The 25716-nt window shown below is 40.3% G+C and overlaps 4 protein-coding genes across 10 annotated transcripts in view; 3 read left to right on the top strand and 1 right to left on the bottom strand.

Annotated features, from left to right (window-relative positions):
- The window catches only part of slco2b1 (solute carrier organic anion transporter family, member 2B1), a 33356-nt gene extending 19264 nt beyond the window's left edge, over positions 1 to 14092 (bottom strand). The window contains exons 1-6 of one of the 5 annotated variants that reach the window (XM_074671872.1): positions 10268 to 10312; positions 6392 to 6474; positions 3952 to 4075; positions 2131 to 2268; positions 1746 to 1908; positions 1170 to 1394 (exon numbers count right to left, since the gene is read on the bottom strand). In XM_074671872.1, the coding sequence (XP_074527973.1) occupies positions 1170 to 1394; positions 1746 to 1908; positions 2131 to 2268; positions 3952 to 4038 (613 nt within the window). In that variant the 5' untranslated portion in view covers positions 4039 to 4075; positions 6392 to 6474; positions 10268 to 10312. Of the gene's footprint in view, positions 1 to 1169; positions 1395 to 1745; positions 1909 to 2130; positions 2269 to 3951; positions 4076 to 6217; positions 6362 to 6391; positions 6475 to 10169; positions 10221 to 10267; positions 10323 to 13958 lie in introns of those variants that run through there. The other 4 variants (XM_074671871.1, XM_074671873.1, XM_074671875.1 and 1 more) reach the window with 4 other exon arrangements.
- On the top strand, positions 10164 to 15005 carry LOC141791424 (olfactory receptor 52D1-like). Of its 3 annotated transcripts, none has more exons than XM_074671876.1 (2): positions 10164 to 10243; positions 13953 to 15005. In XM_074671876.1, exon 2 carries the CDS (start codon positions 13970 to 13972, stop codon positions 14915 to 14917), a length of 948 nt encoding a protein of 315 aa, XP_074527977.1. In that variant the 5' UTR covers positions 10164 to 10243; positions 13953 to 13969; the 3' UTR covers positions 14918 to 15005. The 3 variants fall into 3 exon arrangements, with proteins under 3 accessions (XP_074527977.1, XP_074527978.1, XP_074527979.1); XM_074671877.1 differs by lacking the exon at positions 10164 to 10243 and adding an exon at positions 10323 to 10412; XM_074671878.1 differs by lacking the exon at positions 10164 to 10243 and adding an exon at positions 10759 to 10769.
- Positions 15006 to 17643: 2638 nt separating this feature from the next.
- On the top strand, positions 17644 to 18573 carry LOC141791525 (olfactory receptor 52N5-like). Its single transcript, XM_074672074.1, has one exon. It carries the CDS (start codon positions 17644 to 17646, stop codon positions 18571 to 18573), a length of 930 nt encoding a protein of 309 aa, XP_074528175.1.
- A 5230-nt stretch (positions 18574 to 23803) lies between these two features.
- LOC141791524 (olfactory receptor 51E1-like) lies at positions 23804 to 24778 on the top strand. The gene has a single exon (XM_074672073.1). The coding sequence runs from the start codon at positions 23804 to 23806 to the stop codon at positions 24776 to 24778; it is 975 nt and encodes a 324-aa protein (XP_074528174.1).
- The last annotated feature ends 938 nt before the right edge of the window (positions 24779 to 25716 follow it).

Genomic DNA, 25716 nt, shown 5'->3' with positions numbered 1-25716 from the left:
ACTGAAATTATACAACGGTATAAGAATTCTAGAACATTCCCGGGGTTAGCGAATGTTACAGAAATTGTAGACTAAAACTGAGATAGTGGAGCGGTACCACAATTCTGGAAGGTTACTGGTCAAACTGGTCAGCCAAATCAAAGTTTACTGTAAGCTAGCATGTAGACCCGTTTATCCAAGATCCAGATGACTGTCCTGAGTGTTGAAAATGGATGGTTAGGTTTAAAACACACTCCTTTATAATGTTATAACTTAACAACTTTATATGACAACAAACTTCACATGGTTTGTTTTTAAGATTTTAAAGTAAGCTCTCTCTGGAAGACTACAAGATTCTTCTTCTTTTTACAAATTTTGGTAGACTTTACTCTGTAGAGCTTAATGTTCCCCCCAGAGACAAGCTGGATGTAATGCAGCCCTGGGTTGACAACAGCCTTAACTTATCCAGTGTAAATCCCTGTGGAACACTCAGTAACACAACCAATCTACCTATGACTGAACATTTTTAGTTGGGTTATTAAAGGAAGCTGATAAAGTTCTTCAACCTTATGATCAATGAGTTTCAAGCTTCCAGTAATCAAACGAGGAAGTGTTTCTCCTTTTGACCGCTTCAGTAACTGAACTCCTCTGTGTGGACAGTGTCCAGTCTCAGACTGCTTCCAGGAACAGATTCAAACAGGTCTGATGTGTAAACAGAGTCTACAGATTCCTCAGGATGGTGTTACTCTGCGGGAGCAGCAGATTTCCTTACTTGAGTATGTTCAACGTTTCCAGAGAGAGTTCTGCCTGAGTGCAGAGACGCTGAGTAACGTGAGTCAACATCATCCCTGATAAGGTCTCCAATCTGCTGGTTGAACACTTTTATTTTCTTTTATGACCCCTTATTTAACCGGGGTACTGTAAGTTTAGTGCAGGTGATGTGTTCAGGTAAGGAAAGGTTCACCTGCCAGCTTCGCACCATCACCTGACAGGTACCTTAACCCGTCACACAGCTTTCATGTAACCAAGAAGACATTCTTCAAAGCACCATTTCCTTACTATCTGAAGGACAGTTTGGTCTCATTCTGACATGTCTTAGAACTATGCTGGAGACCATCTGGTATCAGACAGTTTACAAGATAAATTACGAAGTAATAACTCATAACTGAGCGCGTCCCCTGCTGACGTACCGAGGTACAGCGGAGAGTTCTTCTTGCTGGCGTAGTCGTCGATGTAGGAAATCCCAAAGGGCTGGATGGGTACCGCTCCAATCCCCAGCAGCAGCTGACCTAGCAGAAGCAGAGGGTACACCACCCGCTGGGCAGGGCTCTCCTGATGGCTGCAGCTCGGATTAGTGGATGATGTGGTGAAGGTGCCGTCTGCTTGGCAGAGGCCGGAGCTGTTGTAACCGGGCACTGTCAAGAGAAAACCAAAATATGAAACCATGGATAAGATTGAAAATGAAAGAAGAGATTCAGCGTCCTGATTATACTGACTTATCGAATACCGATCAGGTTGATTTATTGTATCTGTGAGCAGCTTCCTTGAACTCTATCTGGTGTTTTTTTTTTTAACATGACAGATGACACAAAGAATGACGCAACAACATCAATTCCTCCTTACAAAATGTTGTGTGTGAAAAACCTGATTGGTCAATCCAGGTAAAATTTAAATGTTGCAGTTCCTCCAGTGACCAATAGAGGTTATTTGGCAATTCATGTAACATCATATAATGCAAAGAAAAGAGCATCTGTGTTTGAACTCACAGCTGATCCGGTCCGTGAACTCATACGGCCCGCTCAGGAAGTGCGGCAGCGCCATCAGCAGTGACGCCATGCAGGCCAGCAGAGCCCCCAGCCCAATGAAACGAGGCCTGTGGACACGACTCCCGAAGAAACTCACAAACACAATGAGAATCGTGTTCCCCACCTGGGGGTAGGAACACACAGAGTTATGCTCACCTACTTTCATCCTGACAGAAGAACCAGACCATGATGGTTGTGTCAGAGAAAACTGATGATGACTGATTCTTCTGGTTTTAAAACCAGGACTTCACATAAACATGTGTGCTCCTTTATCTCCATTTTTATGAGAGCAAAGACCAGATTTTGAGAAATGACTGAGGGAAATGAGAAAATAGACACCACTGACCTCGTTGAAAGAAGCCAGCAGGCCAGACTTCTGGCTGGAGAGGCCGTATCGTCTCTCAATGGTAGAGATGGAGCTCTTCATATAACCTGATACCAAGAGCTGAGCCAGCTGCAGCAGACTGTGACAGAAGACAAAAAACTGCAAGAAGAAAAAGAAAAGGAAAAAGGTTAGAGAGGAGGAAGAGTCCAGACATGGCTTCAGGATCAGGTTTTTTTTAAAAAAAAAAAAATTCCAGAAATGAAACAGGAGACCCAAACTGGGTCAAAAAAAAAAAAAGTGAAGGAGTGGAAGGTTCATGACGGCCTGCAGAGAGGAAACGTCCACACAGAGCTTGCTGAACAATACCAGGATGAACCTCAGGAAGAGAAGTATTCTCTGACAACAGAAGGGACGGAGCAGCAAAGAGACAGGGGTCAGAACTGAGGTGTCAGAGTTACATCCAGAAGAATCCACCGTCACAGAAAGCTTCAGATTTTTCCTATCTCCGTATCATGGTCCAAGCTTTGTTGATTGTAAAGTTAGTCTTTGTTCATGGCTTACATTCTTTTCTAGCAACCCAATCTCAGCATCTGTTGCTAGTAGGGAATAATGTATAGCCCCATTAACACCGAGCGGTCTAGTTCAATTCGTTTGAGTATGAGCCACTTTTTGGTACCCTTCTGTTGGGGTGCTAGACATACCTATCCAACCCCAGAGGGTGGAGCTAGAAACACTGCAGTCCATTGATTGGTTGACAGAACCGTCACTTCACATGTGACAGCGATAATATAAAACAACACACAACCCTGTCATGTTTAAATTTACAAAGATAAATTTCAAAGAAGACAAATCGCTGGATGTCTTCCACTGTTGCTCTTTGTTTACTGTGTCGAGTTCTTCTTCTTCTTTGAATTTATTAGTGGGGTACATTGTATTGCGCTATCTGTTAGCTCTCTGACCAAGTCCAAAGGTGTATTGTTAATATCTTAAAAAATATATTTTTTATTATATTACATCATTTGTAACATTAAAGACTGAAGCTGTAAAAATATGTTTATTTGTTTAAAAGTGATGAAAACAAACAAACAAAAAAACAAAAGGGCCCCACATAAAAATGAAATGGGTCTTTGACTTTTTCTGTAGAGTAGAAATAAACTCCTAAGAGCTGTGAACGGGTGAGCTCTGGTGTGACTGTGCCCTGTTTGTCTCTCCTTTCGGAACTCATGGGAGATTATGGGAGAGTACAACCTATAGATCGCCCCCTGGCGGCCATACAAAATCTATAAATTAGCAGCACTGTTGTATAAGCCGAAGGGTTCAAAGCATGTGAAAAAGTAGCAGCTTATAGTCTGCAAATTATGGTACATAGCTGACCCAGCTAGCAGCATTCGGCTTACACGCTGCCTACCAAGAAAGGCAAAGTTGGCTACGGAAACACAAAAAGGATCAGGCTTTACCGATCTAACCTGTACCAAACTGTACTCATCCATAGCGGACCACTTGGTGGAAATGGGGGCCCTACATGCCTCTGCAAATGACGGTGAACTATTCATGGTCTCCAGTGTGGCTAACCGTTAGCATGTAAAAGACTTCCTTTTTTGTCTGCTGTTGTGTTTAAAGTCAAATTAGAAGTTAAAACAAACCATAAAAACACATTATCATGTTGCCCCATCATCTGTTTGTGGACAGTCTCAGTTTCACTATAAAGCATCAGCTCCACAGAGGCTCAGCTTTAAGCTTAGTCAGGATCTAGAAGTAGTCCAGTGTGTGGCCTATCCTTCAGTGAAACATGAATCCCTTTTTTTATCAACACCAGGTTATGGATATGATGCAGAGACAGACCTTGATGCTGTTGAAGAGACTCTTGTGCTGGGTGGAAGGTCGTGACCCTGCAGGGTCGGACCTCATGGCTGGATCATTTGCTCCCATGATTCAAATTTTACTCCACGGATAATCAGAAGCAGACCTGTGGACACAAACACAATCAGATTCAAAAAGATACTCCTTCACATGCATTTCTGGTGTAGTTTTTTAACATGTGTTATTGAAATATGATGTTTTTGTTTGTTTGTCTAGCTTATCCTGAAAAATCTTTGAACTTCTCAGAAGTATTTGTGGATGGTTTTATCTTTGTTTCAACTAAACTGTACAACAAAAACTCAGCAAACCTGCACATTAGTAAAAAGGTACCCTGACAGCACCATCAGCTGACTGAAAAAGCAAAGAAAAAGACAAACAACGAAAGTCAAGACAGAGCACCAGCCAGAGGAACAGGAAGGAAGATGTTGCTTATCAGCAGAGGAATGCCACAGTCGGCTGATTTTCTGTTCGATTCACCTTAAACCAAAACAAACTGACTCCAACTTCACCGAGCCACCCCAGAGGGTCCCAGTAGACCTCAGACTGCTCCAATATATTACAGCCAGACCACCAAGAGAGACAAGACCTACAAAAGATCCTCTGTATCTTATCAGTTTTGGACAAGAAATGAAATGAAGAAATAAAAGTGTTCCGTATTGAGTATTTTTTTTTACTATTTGTTTTAAATTGCAGCTATGTTGTGTCTCCATGATGCTGGTTTGTTAGTTAAGCTTCTATTTTTTTTCTTAATCAAAAAGCTTATTTTATCACATCAGTTTGGGCCACTCACGTAAAAAAGCTTTAATTCTCTGACTTTGTTCTGGGATAACACACCTCCTCTGTTGCAGACTTTTGTAGAATGCTAAAGCCTGAAGTAATGACAGCACATTTCCCCTTCAAAATGCTTGTATGAAAGGCCAATTCCTGTGGCAGGGAGAGCACACCTTCAATCCTCATAAGTAAATGGCAGACTAAAGCTGAAGGCAGGGAGAGAACTCCTTCACTAACACCACACAACCTTCTATATGCTTACATAGAACCTAAAAGCCTGATGTAGGGAGAGCACATCTCTTCTAGCACACACTTTCATGGGGTGCCAAAGTTTGAGAAGAGGAGAGTACACCTCCCCTTCAAAGTGCTTGCATGGAATTCCAAAGCTTGAAGTGGGCTGGGCACATTTTTCCTTTTCACATGCTTGTATGAACAGCCAAAAGCCTGATGTAGGGAGAGCACACTTTCTCTTCCACATGCTTACTTGAGGTATGTAAGCCTTAGGTAGGTAAAGCGCACCTCTTTTTTTGAGTGCTCACATAGAATGGCAACACTTGGGGTGGGCTGGGCACACCTCCTCTTCCACATACTCACATAGAATGCCAAAGTCTGAGGTGGGGAGAGCACACACACCCTCTTTGTAGCGTACAGACATGAAAAGCCCATGCAGGGAGAGCAGCAGCAAAGACTCTTTATGATTCTCTCCCCACGCAGCACTCTTTTGTAATTTGAGGACAACTGTACTCTTGAAGGGGATCCAGGAACTGGCTGGTTAAATTTGTGTGAGGGTTGTTATCAAATGATTTTTAGGATTTTTTTTTTGATGACTGATTGTCATTCACATTTAAAGTTGTCTGTTAAGCTTAAATAACTTATACACACTTTAAAAGCAGAACTAGTTTAATAGAGGGTTCTCTCAATTGATTGAGGGACACAGCTTTTTAAAGGACAGAATCAGAATACATGTGATGTGCTCATTTCAGAGAATTTTCTTTCAGACCTCCATCTAGTGGCCGTTAGGGGAACTGCAGGGTGATATGTGGTCAGCCCTCCAAGTATAAAAGTAGTGATGGAAAGTTGGAGCAGCAGCTGGTGTACGTCACTCTAATCCAGGAATAGTGTCTGTGATAGTTACAGAGAGTCCCTGTGGGCCAGACTACTTTTAAAGCACTGATAACGAATTGTTTTGATGAAGCCAGTCAAAAATAAGAGTGTCTCATTCCAGAGTAGTCCCACATGATAAGATTTGATCAAGAAAACCTGAGTTATTCATGCTCCAGACACCAACAGAGACAGGTAAACAGCTTGAATAAGGGTAAAGGAAGATGGTTTAAGGTTTTTTTTATCTCTTTTAAAGGTTGTGATTCCTTAATAACAGATTCACAAGCACAATATTACTTGTAGTCCTTGTAGTATATGTATAGAAGCAGAGCCATGCGAATTGAGCAGATGTAGAAGTTGAAATGTTTATGCAGACCTGAGTTTCTGCAAACAGCAGCAGCAGAGTCAGGATGTAACAGCAGGAGAGTCAATAAACCAAAGTCTGCACAGCATGAGTTCAGTCTGGAGAAGCAGGATCTTTGCTGCTGAGAAGTCCTGATAAAAATCACCAAAGCCCAAGGAGGAGGTGAAAAAGTTCACTCAGACTCACTGTGAAGCTGCAGTTTCTTTGAATCTCTGTCCGCGCTTTTGAGCAAACCATGCGATCCTCTGACAGTCCTCAAATCTCTGGCCCTACAACCAAAGAGGAGAGGGAGGAGGAGGAGGAGGAGGAGGAGCCAAGGAAGGAGGAATCTGAACCCTCAATGTTAAGGGAAGACTTTCACTAACAGGGAAGAAAAAAAAAGAGGAGGAGGGGGAGGAGCAAGAGGAAGAGGGGTCGAACCCTGCATATAATCTGCCTGAGAACTGCACAGGTTTAAACCCACGAGGAAACAAAACCCGGCAAAGTAAAACAGCGCTGTAATTTATTAACAGAAGAGTTTCCTGGTTAAATCACATGCAGAATGAGCTGCTAACAGCGGCTGTCTGCAGTCTATGTAAAGCTGTAGATTTAAGTATCACTGAGTTACTTTAATCCAGAGGAAAAGTTAAAACATGGACATGTTCAGGTAGGGTCTGTGGGTAAAGGAAGCTCCTCTTGTTGCAAATTTTAACTAAGTCAGAGTTTCATGTGGCAACTGAATGGCAACAAAAATCTTCTGAACTCAGACCTAAAAAAACAAAGGAACAGATCTTTTAGGTTGAAAATAAATCTCTTTGAAAATGAAGTGGAGCTCAAATTCTAGAAAATCAAACCTAAACCCTCAGTTTGTCCTCTCACATAATTAATTTTGTCCTAATGAAGACAACTGTACTACAGTTAAAGCCAAAACAGAGGTATTTTAAATTTTATGTTGACACTTGAATTGACCAGCAGGTGGAGCCAAAGACAATCAGCCGATCATTAAACACATTTACTATGAGACAGTGTGACAGGTACAGCTAAAGAATCAGGCTTAAAGTATTCTAAAATGTGTCCCTGCTTTGATGAAATGAAGGTTTTTCTAGAAAATAAAAAAGTTACAACTTTCCTCTTTGTTGAGATTTTTTCAGTTTGCATGTTTAAAAGACCATAACCAAAAAAAAAATATATAATGTAATAATCGTTTAAACCTTTTTTCAGCTTGGCACAAAGTTGGGTAAGGAAGGGGTCGCAATAAAAAATCATAGTGATAACAATTTTTTTGTTTTGTTTTGTCATTTTTCTTTCTTTAATGTAATTTTCAGCATTACTTTACTGACAATATATTTTTTTCTCATCGTTTTACTTTTTTCTATAAATAACTAATTTAGTAATATCTAAGAATAATATCTAATATTATTCTTGAAATGATAAATAATTTTAATTTTTCTTGGGACATTCGGTCTGTTTACTCACAACATGACTATTTTTATAAGCACACAACAGAAATTAAGTTAATATTTTTGCAAAGTACAGTGGTAGTCAAAGTATTGGAACACCTAAGAGGTTTCATTAGGTTTTATAACAAATTAATATCCAAAAAGTCACTTTGGGCTATAAACCATACAATAGAGCCATCATGAACAGATTTAACCCATCCTCCTTATTAAGAGGAACTTTGAGAATGATGGACTGGAGCAGACTTGGTCGGGTTGTACGCCTTTGTCTTGAGTTGCAGAAGATATGGGAAGATATTAGATTTGAAGCTCTCAGGAAATATATTGACACCAAGCCAAATATGTGCTGCTGTGGTGGACAAATCAAATATTAAAGTTAAAGGAGATAAAAACAAAATGACCCTTCATCTGAGATTTGTTCAAGGACAAACATCTTCCTGTTTCAGGATCAGGATGAATTTTTGTCTAGTAACAATATTGAACCTTTTTTCTTTTTCCTCTAAAATTTGAGACTTTTTTCTTGTCCTATAATTTTTGTGTACTTATATCATCAACTCTATTCTTATAGGAGTGGTTCCTAACATTTTTTGGGCCATGACCTTTTTTATTTACTTTTTTGAACTTTTTTTTTCGTTCTAAAATTAGATCTTAGTTTGCCGACATGTTCTTTGTGTTGTCTCAAGTGTCTTGAGCTCAGCAGTAAATCCGTACTGGAGGAAACTTTTGTCGTATTCTCTTTGTCTTTTTGGTGTCTGTGTCTCTGTTCCTCTGTCTCTGAACTGTCTTTACACGACCAGGGGCAGAAGCAATCTTTTCATTTTGTTTTCTGTTTCCCAGACTGACTCCAAGTGTCAGTAAAGCAAGGGGACTTAACTGTGCAGCTCAGACATTTTAACATGCTGCATTTAATTTAGCTAGATTTAAATTCAAGAACGTGAAAGTACAAAAGACACTTCCTTTAGATTGTGTGTATGAACCTTCTGGCAATTTTTCTCCTAACATTATCTTTTTTTTCTCTGACCTTCCTGTCTGGTTTTACAGGTTAGATTTTAAAATGAAGTACAAAGATGTTTCATTCAGTCAGGTCAGAAACACAAGAGAGAAGAGGTCAGACTGAAAAAGGTTTTTTTGTTTGTTTTGTTTTGTTTTTTTTGTTTTGTTTTTTTGCATGAGGTAAAGGTGTTAGCTTGCTTTAAACAGACAGACTCAGTCCTCATTGTGGTAATGAATAAATAAATAAATGTCTTTTTTGATGTATGATTTCAAAATCTGGTTGACTCACATCAGATCCAGATGTTGGATGTCTGCAGGTCACATACTTGGATGTCATAACCTGCAGTGAGTCATCCTCTATGACTCACACAAAAGGAATGGACTAAATATCTGTTTCCGTGTCACAAAGCTCTTGTTTCCATACATTCTTAAACTATGCTGATGGTCCACATGAAGACCTGGACCTAGAACAGAAATCAGAGGATGTTTGATGAACTCAGGACTTCACAGCTGAAGAAATAAAGTTCTCTGTGACATGATAAAGGAAACTTCTTGTTTTTTTCTTGTTTGTTTGTCGGGGACTGAAACTTTTTGCTCTCTGGGAGCTTAGGGGACCAAACTGCCCCTGGTGAGTAATCTAATGAGTGCTACTGTTTCTGAAAGCACTAATGAGGTCCACTGTGAGCTGCTAACTAAAGAAATACTTATCAACAGTTTATGATGGTAATTAACCTCAGAGGAGAGCTGAGAGGTTGGCTGATAGATGTTTATCAGAACTTTAAGGGAAACAGGTCGGTAATGAAGCTACGGGGACGAAAAGTCTGAACCATGACAAAACAATCCTGCCATGAAAACTTACACTGATAAAAACAAAAGGCCTTTAGATGTACTGAAGTTTTACCAAAAGAAAAAAAAGAGATTTTGTTTCTTTACTTGTCCTTATTCTCTGAACACACAGTCATTGAAGGACCCATACAGTGACAGGCACCAAACAAATATGCAGAATAATCCTTTTAACTAACTTAATCACAACTTCTTATATTCCACCGCCACCTGAAATAAAACTATTCAAAGTTTAAAAGGCTGGAGCCCTCAAGAGAGCAGCTCCCTGTCCAACTGTCCCTGGATGTCTCACTACAGCCTTTAATTCTATTAACCCACAGGTCAATGAGACACCTGGGAGCTCCAGGACACTCATTACAGCCCCATATGATCCAGGTGGACCTACCAGTCCAGTGACATCTGAAGAAGAAAAAAAGGCATTGCACTACACCTCCAGACCATTAGAAGGCAGTAAGAAAGGGGTTGAGGCTACACAGCACAGATGATGCTATAGAGACAAAAGCTGCATTTCAACCACCAGTACCAGGGTCTAAACTCAGTTCTGGGGGATAAATTTACCCCTGAAAACGGCCCTACCTGGAGGCTGGTACTTTTGAGCCCCAGAACTCATCAGATAAGTATTTAACAATAATCTAAAGCTGTTTGAGAAGAATGTGGCTGCTCCATCAATTAAAAACATTCAGCTAACAGACCTGACTTCCTAAAGTTCCTGGATCTCTGGAAAATACTACACATGGTTCCTGCTGATTTCTTCAGATTAAAGAAGGTAAAAGGTTGTTTTGTTGGTCACCTGTCGTCTGCTTCTGCTGTGCCTGGGTTCCACCTTACACACCAGGAAGTGCCAAACAGATTGGCAGCCTGTGATTGGCTAATGAAGAGGTGTGGAACGTACCATGTGGAGTGAGAGTGATGACTTCATAAAAGGGATCAGAAATGTGTGTATTTGAATATTAACTTGATGTGAGTGTGTCTGGGTAATGATCTTATAACTTCATGGCTATGTTTGCAGCAGTTAGTGGAGGAACTTAAATTTAGATTGTGGTGCTTCTAACATCCGTCCTGAGAGCTGAGTTCTTAGTTTAATATGGAAATGTTTGCTCACAGAGCAGCAGGAGTTTGTTGATTAAGTTCAGCTGCTGCTGTTTGGAGGTCAGCACCCCTGCAGAATCCCTTATGGTTCTTATTGACTGATCATCCTCAACACAGAGAGCTGGTGTTTACATCACCCAGGCTGTGGATTAGGCCTCGGGGCCACCTTCATGAGGGTTCCCCAGCACAGAACAGTGAACTCAGTAGGTTCAAGGTTCAGTCTCTTCTTCTGTGTCTCAAACAAAAATCAAAACCAGAGATGGACTCAAAACTGGGGCAGGGCTGCACATGACTCTGACTCAGTGTCCAAATCATGGGTATCAAAGTCATCCTTCATTCATCACTGGTTTTATAACTGCTGCAGAATGAGGGCAGCTGACAGGAAGCTGATGTTTCCAGTAAAAAAGACTTTTGTTTGGATTGAGTTTCTTCACTGTTTTTTTTTTTAAATTTATAAATATTCAGAGAGCAGAGTAGGACAAAAAAACTCCTCTCTTCAGCCCTCAGAGATTTTACAAAAAGAGTCAGATGATTTAACGCCTGTTCTTAAAACCAGCATCTGTTATTTTTCCTCCTTTTTCTGTTAACTGGTAAATAACCAGACAGGAAACAAAAAGTGAGAGTCGACCACACCTGGAGGCTTTGCCCCCTTGTGGAATAAGCTAGAACTGATTCGAAATCTAAACTTGGCACAAAAACACAGCTTTAATTTACAGCTTCACAACAACCTGCTGCTGCTTCTCTGGACTAAAGTCTGTATATAGAATGGATAGTGTGGCTCTGCCTTTTACCTTTGTACTGTCTTATCTTTTTGTAGCTCTCCCACAGAGGTATCTTACTATTCTTGAAAAAAATGGACCAAAAAAAGCTATCAATCATGGTCAAATGGGACAAGGAAAAAAAACTGTTTTTAATCTCTAATAACCAATGAAAAAAACTTTCTGAAGAAAGGGGACTTGAACACAATGAAGCCAAATTTTATCTTCTAAAAATATGAAGCCCAGGATTAAAAGCTGCAAATGATCTGTCTATCCCCTGATGTATTCCAAGATGGGAGTTTAAAAAATTATTGTGATAAAAGTTGCGTTTTTCAGTGGCTAAACTCTTTGCACAGCTCAAAATATTTTAAAGATAAATTAATAAAAGTAAAGGTACACCCACCATAACTGTTCACAAAGGTTAGGGCTCTATTCCTTATACAATGTGAAATATCCACTCTTGCTAGTGACCTCTAGTGGACACCAGAGGAACTGCAGTTTTACCCTGCTGGCTGATCAGTTTTTACTTTTAACAGCTGATGCTACTTTTCCTAAAGAGATTTTAAAGAAGGAACAGATGGTTTAGCGTCAGTCCTCGAGTCATTTTTTGCGTTTGCACCAAATAAAATCATCAACTCATTGTGACCCTAAATCTTGAGCTATGTCTTATAATCCAGGAGAAGACTCTCACCTGATCGCAGAGTTTCAAGAACACAGGTGCACCACAGTGACAGCTGTTACCTAGTGACAGAGCCTCCCGTTGCATGGAGCTTTGATCTTTAGCTCATAAAAGGTCAGGGCTGGTCTCAAGTTCAGGGCAGAGGAGCTGCGTGTCAGAGAGGTAAACACGACACACACTCCTACTGCTGCTGCAGCGATGCTCAGGTTCAGATATGATCACCATTAGGTCTCAGTTTAAAGGATTTATCTGGTTCTTCTCAGAGGTAGAAGAACATGTTGTAAACCTGTTTCGAAAACATGAATGTGTTCAGAGTTTTCATATTTAGTTATTGTTTTTTTGTTTTTTGTTTTGTTTTTTTGTAAATGAAATCCTTGAGTCTCATTGAGTCTCAACTCTAAACTGTGATTTGAATTAACAGATGTGTTTTTAAACTCTGAGAGCCAGGCAGTTTGGGGACAAGGGGACAAAACTTAGAGGCGTATTGCATTCACATGAGTAACGAGATACTGTAACATGAAATAACATAGGAAAATATGTTTAACCGCAGTTTGTGTTTCAGGTTTTTGTAAGAAGGTGATGTTTTATTATTCTTCTGTCTACTTTGCACAGACACACCACAGGACTTCATCTGTGCAGATTTGACAGCTTCATGTTTCAAATTTCTATTTTAATCCATTAAACCAACATTTCTCACAGTGAAGTCATGAAGGGGTTTCTCACACTTGATGTCTACTTTTTTTATTTTGTGTGATTATGAGGCAGTTACTCATCTTTGTATGATGTAATATCAGTCTTCACACTGCTGCAACCTGTCTGTTCTCTACAGATGACAGAAACACATTTCAGCCATGCTCATTATTTGAAAATAAATTCAATATGAGAGAACTTTTTTTTTATTTTAGTAAAATTTGTTGACATTTTATCCTTCTGTTTGCATTTGATGCACCTGTTGAGAAGCCAAAGGGCACTTTGATAAGATTTGATCCACTAAGGTCACTTTGTTTACTTTATGCCCACTTTATTCTGCAGGTGAGTCATCCCAGGGGCTTTTGGTATACATTTTATTCACTTTAAGAGAAGTTCAGGAGGCATTTCTTCACATTTTATCCTTCTGTAGGACAGTAGAGGTCACTTTGTCCACATTTTAACTCCTGGAAGGGCATCTAGATGGTACTTTGTTTTATCTTTGTACACTTTTTGTGTGGCAACTAAAGCTCACTTTTATATACTTACAGTATTTCTCTGCTAAAACACATTTCTTGACATCCCCAAAATCTGAATAAACATTTAAAATAAAGCAAAACAAAGTAAAACATAAATGAGAAATTTCAATTTCCTTCTCTTCCTGGACCACCTCTTACACTCTTCCTCTGCCTCCCTGGCTTATATTGGATTCCTCACATCATTAACCCGGGTGTCATACATTTTGAATTGCTGTGTCAAAGCTGTGACACCTGTGCTCCAAATGTGTTTAACTTTTGCTGCCTGTGCTTATCATTATGAAACATGAGTCCATCACAGTGTAAAATTGTGTTTTAGCGAGTAAATGTATCTGCTGGTTGTGTCCAAATAGGTAAAAAAAAAAAAAAAAAAAAAAAAGAAAGGCTGATGGTTTTGCAGTGACTAAAAGTGACAAAATCTATGATGGCTTCAGGCTGCTAAGAATTTGGGTTCAGACAGTGGGATTAGAGTTTTCACAAATGAGAAATATTCTAATACACTGTTGAGGCAGCAAGAGGGTATTTGTTCACATAGTATCTTTTACCATGCCAGGGGGTACCTCTGTTTATATTTTTCTACAGTCAATGCATCCAAAAGGCACTTTGTTTCTATTTAATCCACTGGTTTGGTACCCAAAGGGCATTTGTTTAAATCTAACTTTTTGAAGGGCAACAAAAGTTATTTTGTTTATATTGTTTCTCTCCTATCTCCTCTGGTCCCACCAGGCATACCTCTCTGTGTTATGGAGAACCAGACTGTTGCTCCAGATGTTCTGCTCCTGGAGGGGTTAAAGGTCAGCCCACAGTCCCATGCTGCCACTTTTGTCATCCTCCTCCTCATCTACATCTTCATCATGATGTCCAACATCTGCCTAGTGTTCCTGATCTCCATGGAGAGGAGCCTCCACCAGCCCATGTACCTGCTCTTCTGTAACATGAGTATCAACGACATGTTTGGCTCTACGGTGCTCATCCCTCGCCTGCTGAGCGACCTTCTTCTTCCTGAGGCAGAGCGGTTCATTCATTTCATCGACTGCGCCATTCAGGCGTTTTGTCTCCACCTGAATGCCGCCACCTCTCACACGGTGCTCATAATCATGGCTTTCGACCGTTACGTGGCCATCTGTAACCCCCTGCGATACGTCATCATCATGACCAACAGGATGGTGGCAAAGCTGTCTGCGTCAGCCTGGGTGGTTTCACTGGTGTTGGTGTTGATTCTCATCAGTCTCAGCGTGCGGCTGTCGCGCTGCAGGGCCACCATATCCCACCCATTCTGCGACAACGCCTCTCTGTTCAAGCTGTCCTGTGAGAGTGTCCTCATCAACAACGTCTACGGCCTCACCTTCACCACCGTCCTGCTGGGCTCCTCCATCGGCAGCGTCACGCTCACCTATGTGAAGATCGCCGCGGTGTGTGTGATCAGTAAGAACAAGTCGCTGAACAGCAAAGCCCTGCAGACCTGCGTCACACACCTGGTCGTTTACGTCATCATGTTTTTCTCAGGCATCCTCATCATCCTCCTCCATCGCTTCCCTTACCTGTCATACGAAAGGAAGCTGGCGTCCATACTGTTTCACGTGGTGCCTCCTGCGATGAACGTCATTATCTACGGGCTGCAGATCAAAGCCGTCAGACAAAAACTTTTAATCCTATGTTTACGAAAAACAGCAGTGAGTAACGTGGAGTGACCAACTCCAGAGTTCACTCAGAATAAAATAGTTCCCCTCATGAAACGTTTCTACAGAAAAACAACTTGATTATGTAAATAAAAGGTCATATCCAGCTGATTGAAGTATGTTGTATTTTTCTGACTTTATAAATTCAAAGAAGACCTATGAGTTATTTTTATTGCTAATCATCAAAAGTGATAGATAACTTTTTTTTTATTCCTACTCATGTTATGGGACTTTTGGTGTCCACTTTTTTTAAGTGGAGATCTTTTTAGATAACTTCTCATCCCTGCTTCAAAAGTATCAGTAACAGTTACTGAATTAGTTTTTGAATTGGTATCAGTTATACCATGGGTCAGAGTTAGATCATTAGAATCAATATCAGCATTGGTGTCACAACCAGTATTAACATTCATGGTTTTCCTGATGGCATCTAACAGCATACCATCTTTAGGACCAACCTAGGCCCAAACATCAACAAATGCTATCTGCTAAGCCAATCATTCCCAAAGTCTGGGTCCTGACCCAAAGGTGGGTCGCCAGAGACTTTTTATGGGTCACCGAATTAGTTTTCAAAATGTTTACACGAAATTCATGCATTCCTGAACCAGAAAAAGTCTCCCCTTGCCAATTTGTTTTATGATGATTGGCTCCTCACACTGTCATAGTTTGTCATGTTTTCATTTTGAAGGGAAATCGCCCCAATGATTACTTTAACTGGAAACATGTAACTGTTTTCAAAAGTCTGAAGCTATGGGACTCAAAAGCTACTCAAACAACCAAAGCCACACCACTGTATGTTTTTTACTGTTTTACAGCACTCAGAGGAAAACACTGTCACTGTGTCACCGTCACTCATATGAAAGAGCTGACCCATTGAGTATTGGTTTTGTTAGTTTCCAAAAGAAAGATTTCAAGTCAGATTCAAAAACCCTGAGTTTGAAAGTCCAAAGTCATCACTGGATCTTGGACAGGCACGCTGAAAAAGAGGCATGGACTGATACTGTAACCTTTATTCTGGATGAACATCGCAAATTAATATCTTGTCTTGAATAACGCATGACAGGGACACAATTCTGACAAGCAAGCAGGCCAACCTGTATAGTAAAAATGCAAGTATTTTCAGAGCGTATGCCTAACAAAGCTGTAATGCATTTGTCAAAAATGTTAGGCCCGTTAGCTGGTACAAAGGATGTAAAATGATGCAGAAACATGATTTAAGCCCAGTTATTCTGTCGATTGGTTTACAGATTGGACAAATTTTGGATTGGGTCGCCATGGCTTGTTCCCCCCAAAAAGTGGGTCACATGAAAAAAGTTTGGGAAACACTGTGCTAAGCTATGTATGATGGAATATTAACCACTACGTAGAAGTGAGCATGTTTTTGGGCTATGGGAGGAAGTTGGAGTACCTGGAGAGAACCCGTGCATAAACAGGGGGGACATGCAAACTCCACACAAAGAGGCCTATCAGATGGACCAAGGTTTGAACTGGTGCCTCTTGCCTCTCTTGCTGTGAGGCAGCAGAGCTAACCAGTGCACCACCGTGCAGCTCTGCATGCCATTCTGTTTTGTTGAATTCCATTATTTTCTATTCAAACTTTTTTTCTTTTTAACTTTAGTGTTCTCTAATAAAGCAGAGGTTAACAGTCCAGCTTCAGTTCTGGTTCTACTTCCTGTTTCTCATTAAAGGGGCCGAGCTAACCAAAGGCCCCTGTAGATAATAATCTTATTATTAACCATCACCTCATATAACCCCTGATGTCAGCACTTCATGAGCTGAGGTTGAAGCTTATTTAAAGTTGCCGTGGTCCTTCTTTAGAGTATCAGTAGGAGATTCAGGTGACCTGAGGTAAGCCTGACCCACACTTCACACAGACTAACACTGTTCTCACTCTTTTCCTCTGTGTTCACTGTCAGAGGATGTTAAATCTGATTTATCTGATATGTTGGTATATTTCTATGACTGACATTTAAGAGTTGACATTTTTAGGAGCCATGATTTATTTTATATTCATTTTATTATTAGACTAAAAAAGCATATATATCTTTTTGGCCGTAAAAAAACAACAACAAATAAATCACACAGGTTTAATCTTCCAAATCAAACGTACTGTGAACTGCAGGATGAGTTACTATTATTCTAAATAATCATGACGACATTATATTTACATCCAGCAGCACCCCTGTCATCAGAGCAACACTGTTAAATATTATTTATCAACAATATTCTGTGATATTTATTATGTTCTCCTATGTTCTTCGTTTTCCATTCCATTGATACTCTTTGATCTTATTTGATGTTTTTTGATGTTAACCTATGTTTTAATGATCAAATCCATTCTATCCTTTGATGTCTTTTGATATTTTTTGATATTATTTGATGTTCTTAATGTTCCATTCCACTCTATTGTTTGATGTATTTTGAAATTCTTTGATGTTATTTAATATCCTACGATGTTCCATTCTTACCTCTTACCATGTACTTTGATGCCTTTTATTGCTCTATTCCGTTTTATTCTTTGTAATTTTACATTTATTGATAAATTTTTTATGTTCTTTTGTTCTTTTTTGTTCTTTTTATTGTATTTTAATATTGTATGTTCTTTGATGTTCTTTGATCAGCATGCTTTCTTAAATTGAAATGATCTGTGTGTCTTATTTAGTAGTTTTAGTTTTATGCTGTCAACAGATGTTATTTTGACTGACTGTCTTTGAACGCATCATAGGTCCTCCCCCTGCAGGATGGAAAACACAACTTTCAACTTAGATGTGTTACAGCTAGAGGGGTTAAAGGTCAGCCCACATGCTTCCATCCCCACCTTCATCTTCCTCCTCCTCATCTTTGTCTTCATCATGGTGTCTAACTTGGGCCTGGTGGTCCTGATCATGGTGGAGAGGAGCCTCCATGAGCCCATGTACCTACTCTTCTGTAACATGAGTATCAACGACTTGTTAGGGGCGTCCTCCGTCATTCCTCGCCTGCTGAGTGACGCCTTCACGCCAATCAAACAGCGTTACATCAGCTACAATGAGTGTGTGGTCCAGGCTTTCTGTGCTCACGTGCACGCCGTCACCTCTCACACAGTGCTCATGATTATGGCATATGATCGTTATGTAGCAATCTGCCAACCCCTCCAATACCCCACTGTCATGACCAACAGGATGGTGGTGGTGCTGTCTGTGTCGGCGTGGGGTGTATCCTTTGTCATGATCATTATTGTTGTGTCCCTCAGTGTGCGCTTGTCCCGGTGCAGGAGTTTCATTAACAACCCGTACTGTGACAATGCCTCACTGTTCAAGCTCTCCTGTGAAAACGTCCTCGTAAACCACATCTACGGACTGAGCACTGCCTTACTCACGATGGTGTGCTCCCTGTGCAGCTTGGCATACACCTACATGAGGATCGCCATGGTGTGTCTGAGCAGTAAGAACAAGACTCAGATCAGCAAAGCCCTGCAAACCTGCACCACACACCTGATTGTGTACATCATCCTGCTCCTGTCAGGAAACATCATCATCGTCCTCCATCGCTTCCCTCACCTGGCTGACCAAAGGAAGTTGGCATCCATCCTGTTCCATGTGGTTCCTCCTTCTTTGAACGCTATTATCTATGGACTGCAAATAAAGGCCATAAGACAGAAAATAATGATGATATTTAACAAACAGAAGTGAGGAGACGAAACCCAGAAGGTCACCCTGTTAAGGGTTGACCTGTGAAGTTATATTTTGTCAATATTTAATGATGCTTATTAGTGTCGAACAAAAGATTAATTTTAGAGAAAAAAAAGGAACATTATTCTATGTTTTTAAGTAGTGAACCTAGATTTTATGAAGATCTCTGAAAGACTTTTCCATACCACAAGTATTACCTTAAGACCGGGAGAAAATTACACAAGTCCACATTTGGATCTTTAGCAGTTTGAGGATCAACAGTTTAAGACCATAGCCCCAAAAAACAGAAAACCACTGTTTTTGTTGATTACTTTAAAAAATGTAGGTGCGCTGGCTGTGAGTAGTGAAGATGGCTTCATGGAGGGTATCCATTACAATCTCTCTTTTCTCTGATTTTTGTTTTGTTTTGTTTTGTTATCTGTGTTTTGTACTGTTATGACTAAGTGTCTTTAAGTATCTATAAATTGCACTACATAAATCTAATTGTATAATAATAATAATAATAATAATAATAATAATAATAATAATAATAATAATTATTATTATTGTTGTTGTTGTTGTTGTTGTTGTTGTTGTTGTTGTTGTTGTTGTTGTTGTTGTTATTATTATTATTATTGTTGTTGTTGTTGTTGTTATTATTATTATTATTATTATTATTATTATTATTATTATTATTATTACTACTACTACTATTGTCTGAAACTGATGCCAATTTCTGTAAACATCCCTCACCATCCATCTCCAAATGTTCTCTATTGGATGAAGCTTCCTATTTTTGCTAATGCCAGAGCAGTGACATGTAAATTCTTGCAGAGCAACCTGGACAGGAAGTCGAGCAAAGACACCAACTATAAACAGCCAGTGACTTTCAAAAAACAACAAAGCATGTTCAAACCAGATGGAATTTATCATGACTACAACAACAAACAGACATAATGAGTTGCACCAGGGCCCTGTTCTACGAAGCAGGATTACTGCCTAGCGAGGTAGCTTTGAGGATAGGTTTCGGATTCCCTGTTCTACGACACGGGATCACTCCTCAGCGAGGCGAGTCTCCATGGCAACACACGCTGAACGGCTAACCTGCTCCGGGGCAGGTTAGGTTGCAGATTGAACTCGCGGACTATTAAAACCCCGCCCACTGACCAATGAGCCCTCACGAAAAAATCGCTTGTCCGTTCTTAGAGGATCCCGTGGGCATCGGAGCTCGACCCACTGACCACCTTTATGAAAGTTACAGGTTTTCCAGGAAGGGGTTGGTAGTACATGGCACTTTCTAAAGGTAGTTAAAGGGAAAAAATCTTTTGTGCCACTATCATCCTGAAATAGCACTGTTCACCATGCACTTTTACTGTAACATGCAACATATCTGATTTAGTTCTTACGTGAATTTATTCATTTGTTCATTCCTATCGTGTTTACATTGTTGTGTGATATGTAACCCACATGAGTCCTACATGAATTCCTGTTACAATTTTAATACGGGCAATAAAATTTTGTCATGGAACAGAAGTGTTGGCATTGAAGATCTTATTACGGCAATGAGAGTTCTTCATTCCCATTAACTACCTTTAGAAAGTGTCATGTATTACCAATCCCTCCCTGGAAAACCGGTAACTTTCATAAAGGTGGTCAGTGGGTCGGGCTCCGATGTCCACGGGATCCTCTAAGAACTGACAAGCCATTTTTTCGTGAGGGCTCATTGGTCAGTGGGCGGGGTTTTAATAGTCCGCGAGTTCAATCTGGAACCGAACCTGCTCCGGAGCAGGTTAGCCGTTCAGCGTACGTTGCCATGGAGACTCGCCTCGCTGAGGAGTGATCCCGTGTCGTAGAACAGGGAATCCTGAACCTATCCTCAAAGCTACCTCGCTAGGCACTAATCCTGCTTCGTAGAACAGGGCCCAGGTAAAGGGGCAACAGGTATGATGTTTGCAGCCCACCATAAACCAGGAGAGGATCATCACTGGGGTGTGAGTTCAGGGAACTCCTAAGTCTGTGACCCTGGAGCTGCGTGGAGATCCTGACACATGCCCGACAGCAAGGTGATGTTTTAATAAATGTTTGCAATCAAATGTCAGCAAAACTTTTTTTTGAAGCTGAAAAAAAGCTGAAATATACAGGGGCCAGCCCCGAAGCTTAGTATAACACAACTATGTACAGGTTAGCTATTTGACATGCCAGTCAAAAGATCATCTTTTCATGTTTTTAATTAGCTCGCTAATTTGCTGAAGCTGAAAAGAAGCTGGAATATACAGAGCCAGCCCTGAGCCCTGAGAACCAACTGTGTTTGTAACTGAAGTTTGTCAAAGAGAAGTGAGCAGCCATTATTAGCAAATTAGCGAGCTAATTAAAAACAAGAGAAAACAATCTTTTGGTTAAATAGCTAACCGGTACATATTTGTGTTATACTAAGCTTCACCTAAGTTGTTGTTTAAAAATGCCGGGTGACTCTCGTCCACTTATTGTCGTCTTGTTTTGGAAGTCGCGCTGATGACTCATCGATAAAGACATTGTCTGACCAATCGGTAGCCGGCAGTCGTCATCTTTTTTAGTATCAACTCAGCTGGCTTGGAACCTGAGCGGAGTAGGTAGCAAAACTCCCCCGGAAGGTGGGAATGGTGGGAATGGTGGGGGGGTCTAAAAATTAAGTTTTTTTGCAAAGCCTTTGTTGAGGTGTTGAAAGTTGCTGTTCATCAAGAATCCGCATGAGGCTGGCTGCAGAAAGACCAGAAACTACACACACAACAAACCAAAAACACAGACTTTTATAGCATTAAAAAATAATAATAATCCCAGCCTGGTTCAAAAAATGGCCCCTGTCTGAAATATTAATTGCATGGGCAAATAGTTGTCACATTTTCAGCTCAGCATCATTAGATTTGGGGATTTATTACATTTTTTATTATTTAGTTATCTATTAATAGTTTTTGATTCAGCAGTTTAGTCAGGCCTGTGAAATGGACAGCCTATTGGACCCTCCAGCTCAGCATCAGTGAATGTTTTGGGTCTACCACATCACTTATTCATTCATAACCCTCAGGATCTTTCTAAAATCTAAAATGACTGACACTCAGTACATCCAATCTCGGCAGCAATTGTGGGTTGTAAGAGGCCAAATTTAAAGACAAAAAGCCTTTTTTCCTTTTTTTTTCAGGTCACGACAGGGTGAATACCTGAATGGAAATGGCATAAAGACAGATTTATGTGATTTTGACTTGTTAAGGATATGCCCTTAAACATTTGATTAGCTGATGAACAGCTTGTTTCTCCTTTTTGCGTTTTGAAGCTCTACTTACAATCTGATTACAATCCACAGGTGTGAAATGTGAATTCTTGCAACTTTGTCCCAGTATTGAATTTTTTTTTCAGGGGCATGATCGACATTTCACCAAGGATATTTTCTTACAAATTTTCTTTCTTCCCTGGTTGCTCATTCATTTTAAACATTTAAGGAGAAACGAGGGAAGAAATTGCAATAAAAGATGTCATCAAAAAGTAGACCACAGAGAGTGGAGACAAACAAAGTGAGGATACTCCTGGTGACGTTGTTGTTTCCAGTTGTCAGCAACAGTTTCCTGGTGACCAGCGGAGCAGCTGAGCTCAGACAGCTCATAAAAGATGTCAGTCAGGGCTCCTCTCATTAGACTGGAGGAGGTTCACATCAGCAGAGGTAACACTGACACCAACACACACAGCAGGGAGGATTGTTCTCTTAGGGAGGGAGTGAAAAATAAATGTGATGCATGTTTCAAAATCAGACTGTTCAATAGAAATGCAAACATGCTGCTCTTCAGCTCACTCAGGTGAAATCCTGAAGTGATAACAGGTTTGTTGTTTTGATTTTAGAGCTTTATCCTCCATATCACACAAGAATGAGGCTGTTTGATATTTTTCTGTTGGCACTGTGAGTGCTGCAGAATCCTTTTCAGTGAATCTAAAACCTGTTTCATGTCATTCCTGCTGAAGCTTCATTTTCTGCTTTAAGAGTTCAGTTTTACAGGATTTCATTGTTGTTTGGCTTTTCCTCTTCATAATGTTCATGTATTCACTTGTTCATGCACACATCTTTGCAACATACATAAGCGTGACCAAACATGCAAAAAGCTTAAAGATGAAAGCATAGTGGTTTTGTTTTTTCCTGCTGCAGGAAAAAGACAAGATTTAAAAGCTTCACTTCACTTTTTCTCAAGAAGATCGAGACATTAAAGGGAAAAAATGCCTGTAAAATGATGTCACTGGGAGCTCTTTTTAAGGATTCTTTTGAAGTCTGTCAAAGGTTTAAATTTTTATCCATAGGGTCAAAGGTTTTTTTTTTTTTTTTTATCCGTGCATGTCTCTGAAGTTTCCTCCCTCATTTGCATAATCAGGACTCTGCATGACTTAAATATAAATCTAATAGCATGTGTTTTATTTTAGTTTATTTACATGAATGATGTATACTAATTAAAATTTCTATAAAAGTGCCACAGCTACCCAGAGGCCAGAGGTATAATAAGCTGCTGAAAAAAAGATAAAGTAAAATAAATCATGTTTTCACAGAGAGCCACATGTGATATTGTGAAAAAAACAAAAACAAAAACAAAACAAAAACAGCAGCTCTGAATGGATTATCCGTTACGAAAGTACAGTATTTACTGTTTTAGTGATCCAAACATCCTTGTGCCATCATTACAGACTGATGAAATCAAAGCTTAACTGTCCCTCAGGCGTCTCTTGATACCAGATAATAAGTGATGAGTTTTCTGCAGTGTTAAATGTTGAGTAAACATCAGCAAACTCTGCTTCTGACCAAGGAAAATGTTCTCCATTAGGGGGCAATATGGGCAAAATATGTCAGAATCAAGACTATTTTGACCAGCAAACAACATTTTAGACCCTGATCCTGCATTCTGAACTACTATTGCTGCTCCATTCATAACTTTAATCTGGTCTTGTGTCCTCTGATGAGTTTTTTTGAACTCTCACATTTTCACATCCTGATAAATCATTTTTTTGAAAAGCAACAGCTGTAAAAGTTGTTAAATTTCTGCAAAATACACATAGCTTTGGCTTTATACAAGCTGCCTTTGCACAGTCCAGATGGAGTTTAGTGAGACCTGACAGAAAGACTTTGGTTGTGAAAATGTACATGAACAAAAAATCTAATAAAAATTACTGTAAACTCCACAAACATGCATCCTAAACAGCTGAATATCTTTTGTACCCTCCTCAGGGTCCCTCCCTCTTAAACATGGAGAATAAAACTCTCAACATGGATGTTATCTCCATCGAAGGGTTAAAGGTCAGCCCACAGGCCGCCACTCTGGCCTTCATCCTCCTCCTCATCATCTACATCTTCATCATGGTGTCTAACCTGGGCCTGGTGGTCCTGATCATGGTGGAGAGGAACCTCCATGAGCCCATGTACCTGCTGTTCTGTAACATGAGTATAAACGACTTGTTCGGGGCATCCTCTATCATTCCTCGCCTGCTGAGTGACGCCTTCACACCCATCAAACAGCGCTACATCTACTACATTGACTGCGTGGTCCAGGCCTTCTCCGCACACTTCCATGCTGGCACCTCTCACACAGTGCTCATGGTTATGGCATATGACCGCTATGTTGCCATCTGTAACCCTCTACGATACGCCACCGTCATGACCAACAGGATGGTCGTGAAGCTGTCAGCAGGGGCCTGGGTGTCAGCATTCTTAGTGGTTGCGATTCTTTTGGGTCTCACGACCCGCCTGACGCGCTGCAGGCGGATTATAATCAACCCATTCTGTGATAATGCCTCTTTGTTCAAGCTCTCCTGTCAGAACCTCCTCATCAACCACATCTATGGCCTCTTAAGTGCCGTGGTGCTCCTCGGCTCCTCCCTCGGTGGCATCACGCTCACCTACCTGAGGGTGGCCATGGTGTGTTTGAGCAGCAAGAACAAGGCGCTGAACAGCCGCGCGCTACAGACCTGCGCTACACACCTGGCCGTGTACATCATCATGCTGGTGGCCTCTTTCACCCCCATGATCTTTCACCGTGACCCGCAATGGGCTGACAGTGGGAAAGTGGCATCCGTCTTGTTCCATGTAATCCCCCCAGTCCTGAACCCCCTCATCTATGGGCTGCAGTGCAAAGAACTCAGGCAGAAGATCTTTGGCCTTTTTCACAAGAATAAAGTTCTGGATGTTCAAACTGCAGTAAAGGTTCAAAGTCTCCATAAATAACTAGAAATAAAGGTCTTTACACATCAACTTTCCTCATACACTGTGGTTATTCTCTGCAATTGTGAAAAAAGTTCTTTATAATTCAATCTTTGTCTGCAAAACCTTAACAAACATCATCTTTTAGAGCTGGATCCATCCAGTCATGCCCAGAACTGATAGGCCTAACCCGTTTTTGGGCCAATGATCAAACATAAAACTGTGGATTATGAACATGTAGTTATGTAAAAGTAAGACTAATTTAAGTCTTCATAGTGCCTGTAAGGGGTGTCAGTAGCTGTATGTAAATTATTAGGAAAACATTGCCTTTAGATCTGATTATAAGAATTAAAGAAGCTACAGACATCCTTGAAGAGCTTAATTTTTGCTTAACAGAAGTATGGGCTGAGATTTGTGGCACTTGAACTGAAGCTGAATTGTTATATTTACAGACATCCCAAAGACAATTGGGCCCTGTGTTCCCACAGCCCACAATTCATCACTATTTTGATAGTTTCAATAAAAAAAATAGAAACTATTCAGATCAAAAAAGGGTTTTGGCTGAAGCAGAGCTTATAACGGATGCTTGTTTTAATGTCTTTGAGACAGACAAACAAAAACAAATTTTAGAACAAAATGTGACTGCTCATAGGCTCTTTTGAGGCCAATAGGACCACATCCTTTCCAAAAAGCAAAGATGGGGACCCTCGGACATCAAACTCATTCTGCCACTTTGCAAATACAATGAAATACATCAAATACAATGTTCCAAAGCTCAGCTCATGCAAGGACCCAAGGTTTATAACACTCAAAACCATAATTATAATTATTGACAAAGCAAGGCCCAGTATATAAAAGTTGCAAATACTATGACAACTTTGAACTTGATAAATTAGCCTATATCTAAAGTTTAACACTTTAGTTGTCAGATTCCTTCAATTACACTGGGACTCGTCAGCCAT

This window comes from Halichoeres trimaculatus, unplaced genomic scaffold, assembly GCF_033239565.1.
Source record: "Halichoeres trimaculatus isolate MK-OKI-2021-1 unplaced genomic scaffold, fHalTri1.1 fHalTri1_scaffold_6, whole genome shotgun sequence".
Classification (NCBI taxonomy): domain Eukaryota; kingdom Metazoa; phylum Chordata; class Actinopteri; order Labriformes; family Labridae; genus Halichoeres; species Halichoeres trimaculatus.
Note: the sequence above shows the minus strand (reverse complement) of the source record. Positions and strands in the feature narration are given on the sequence as shown.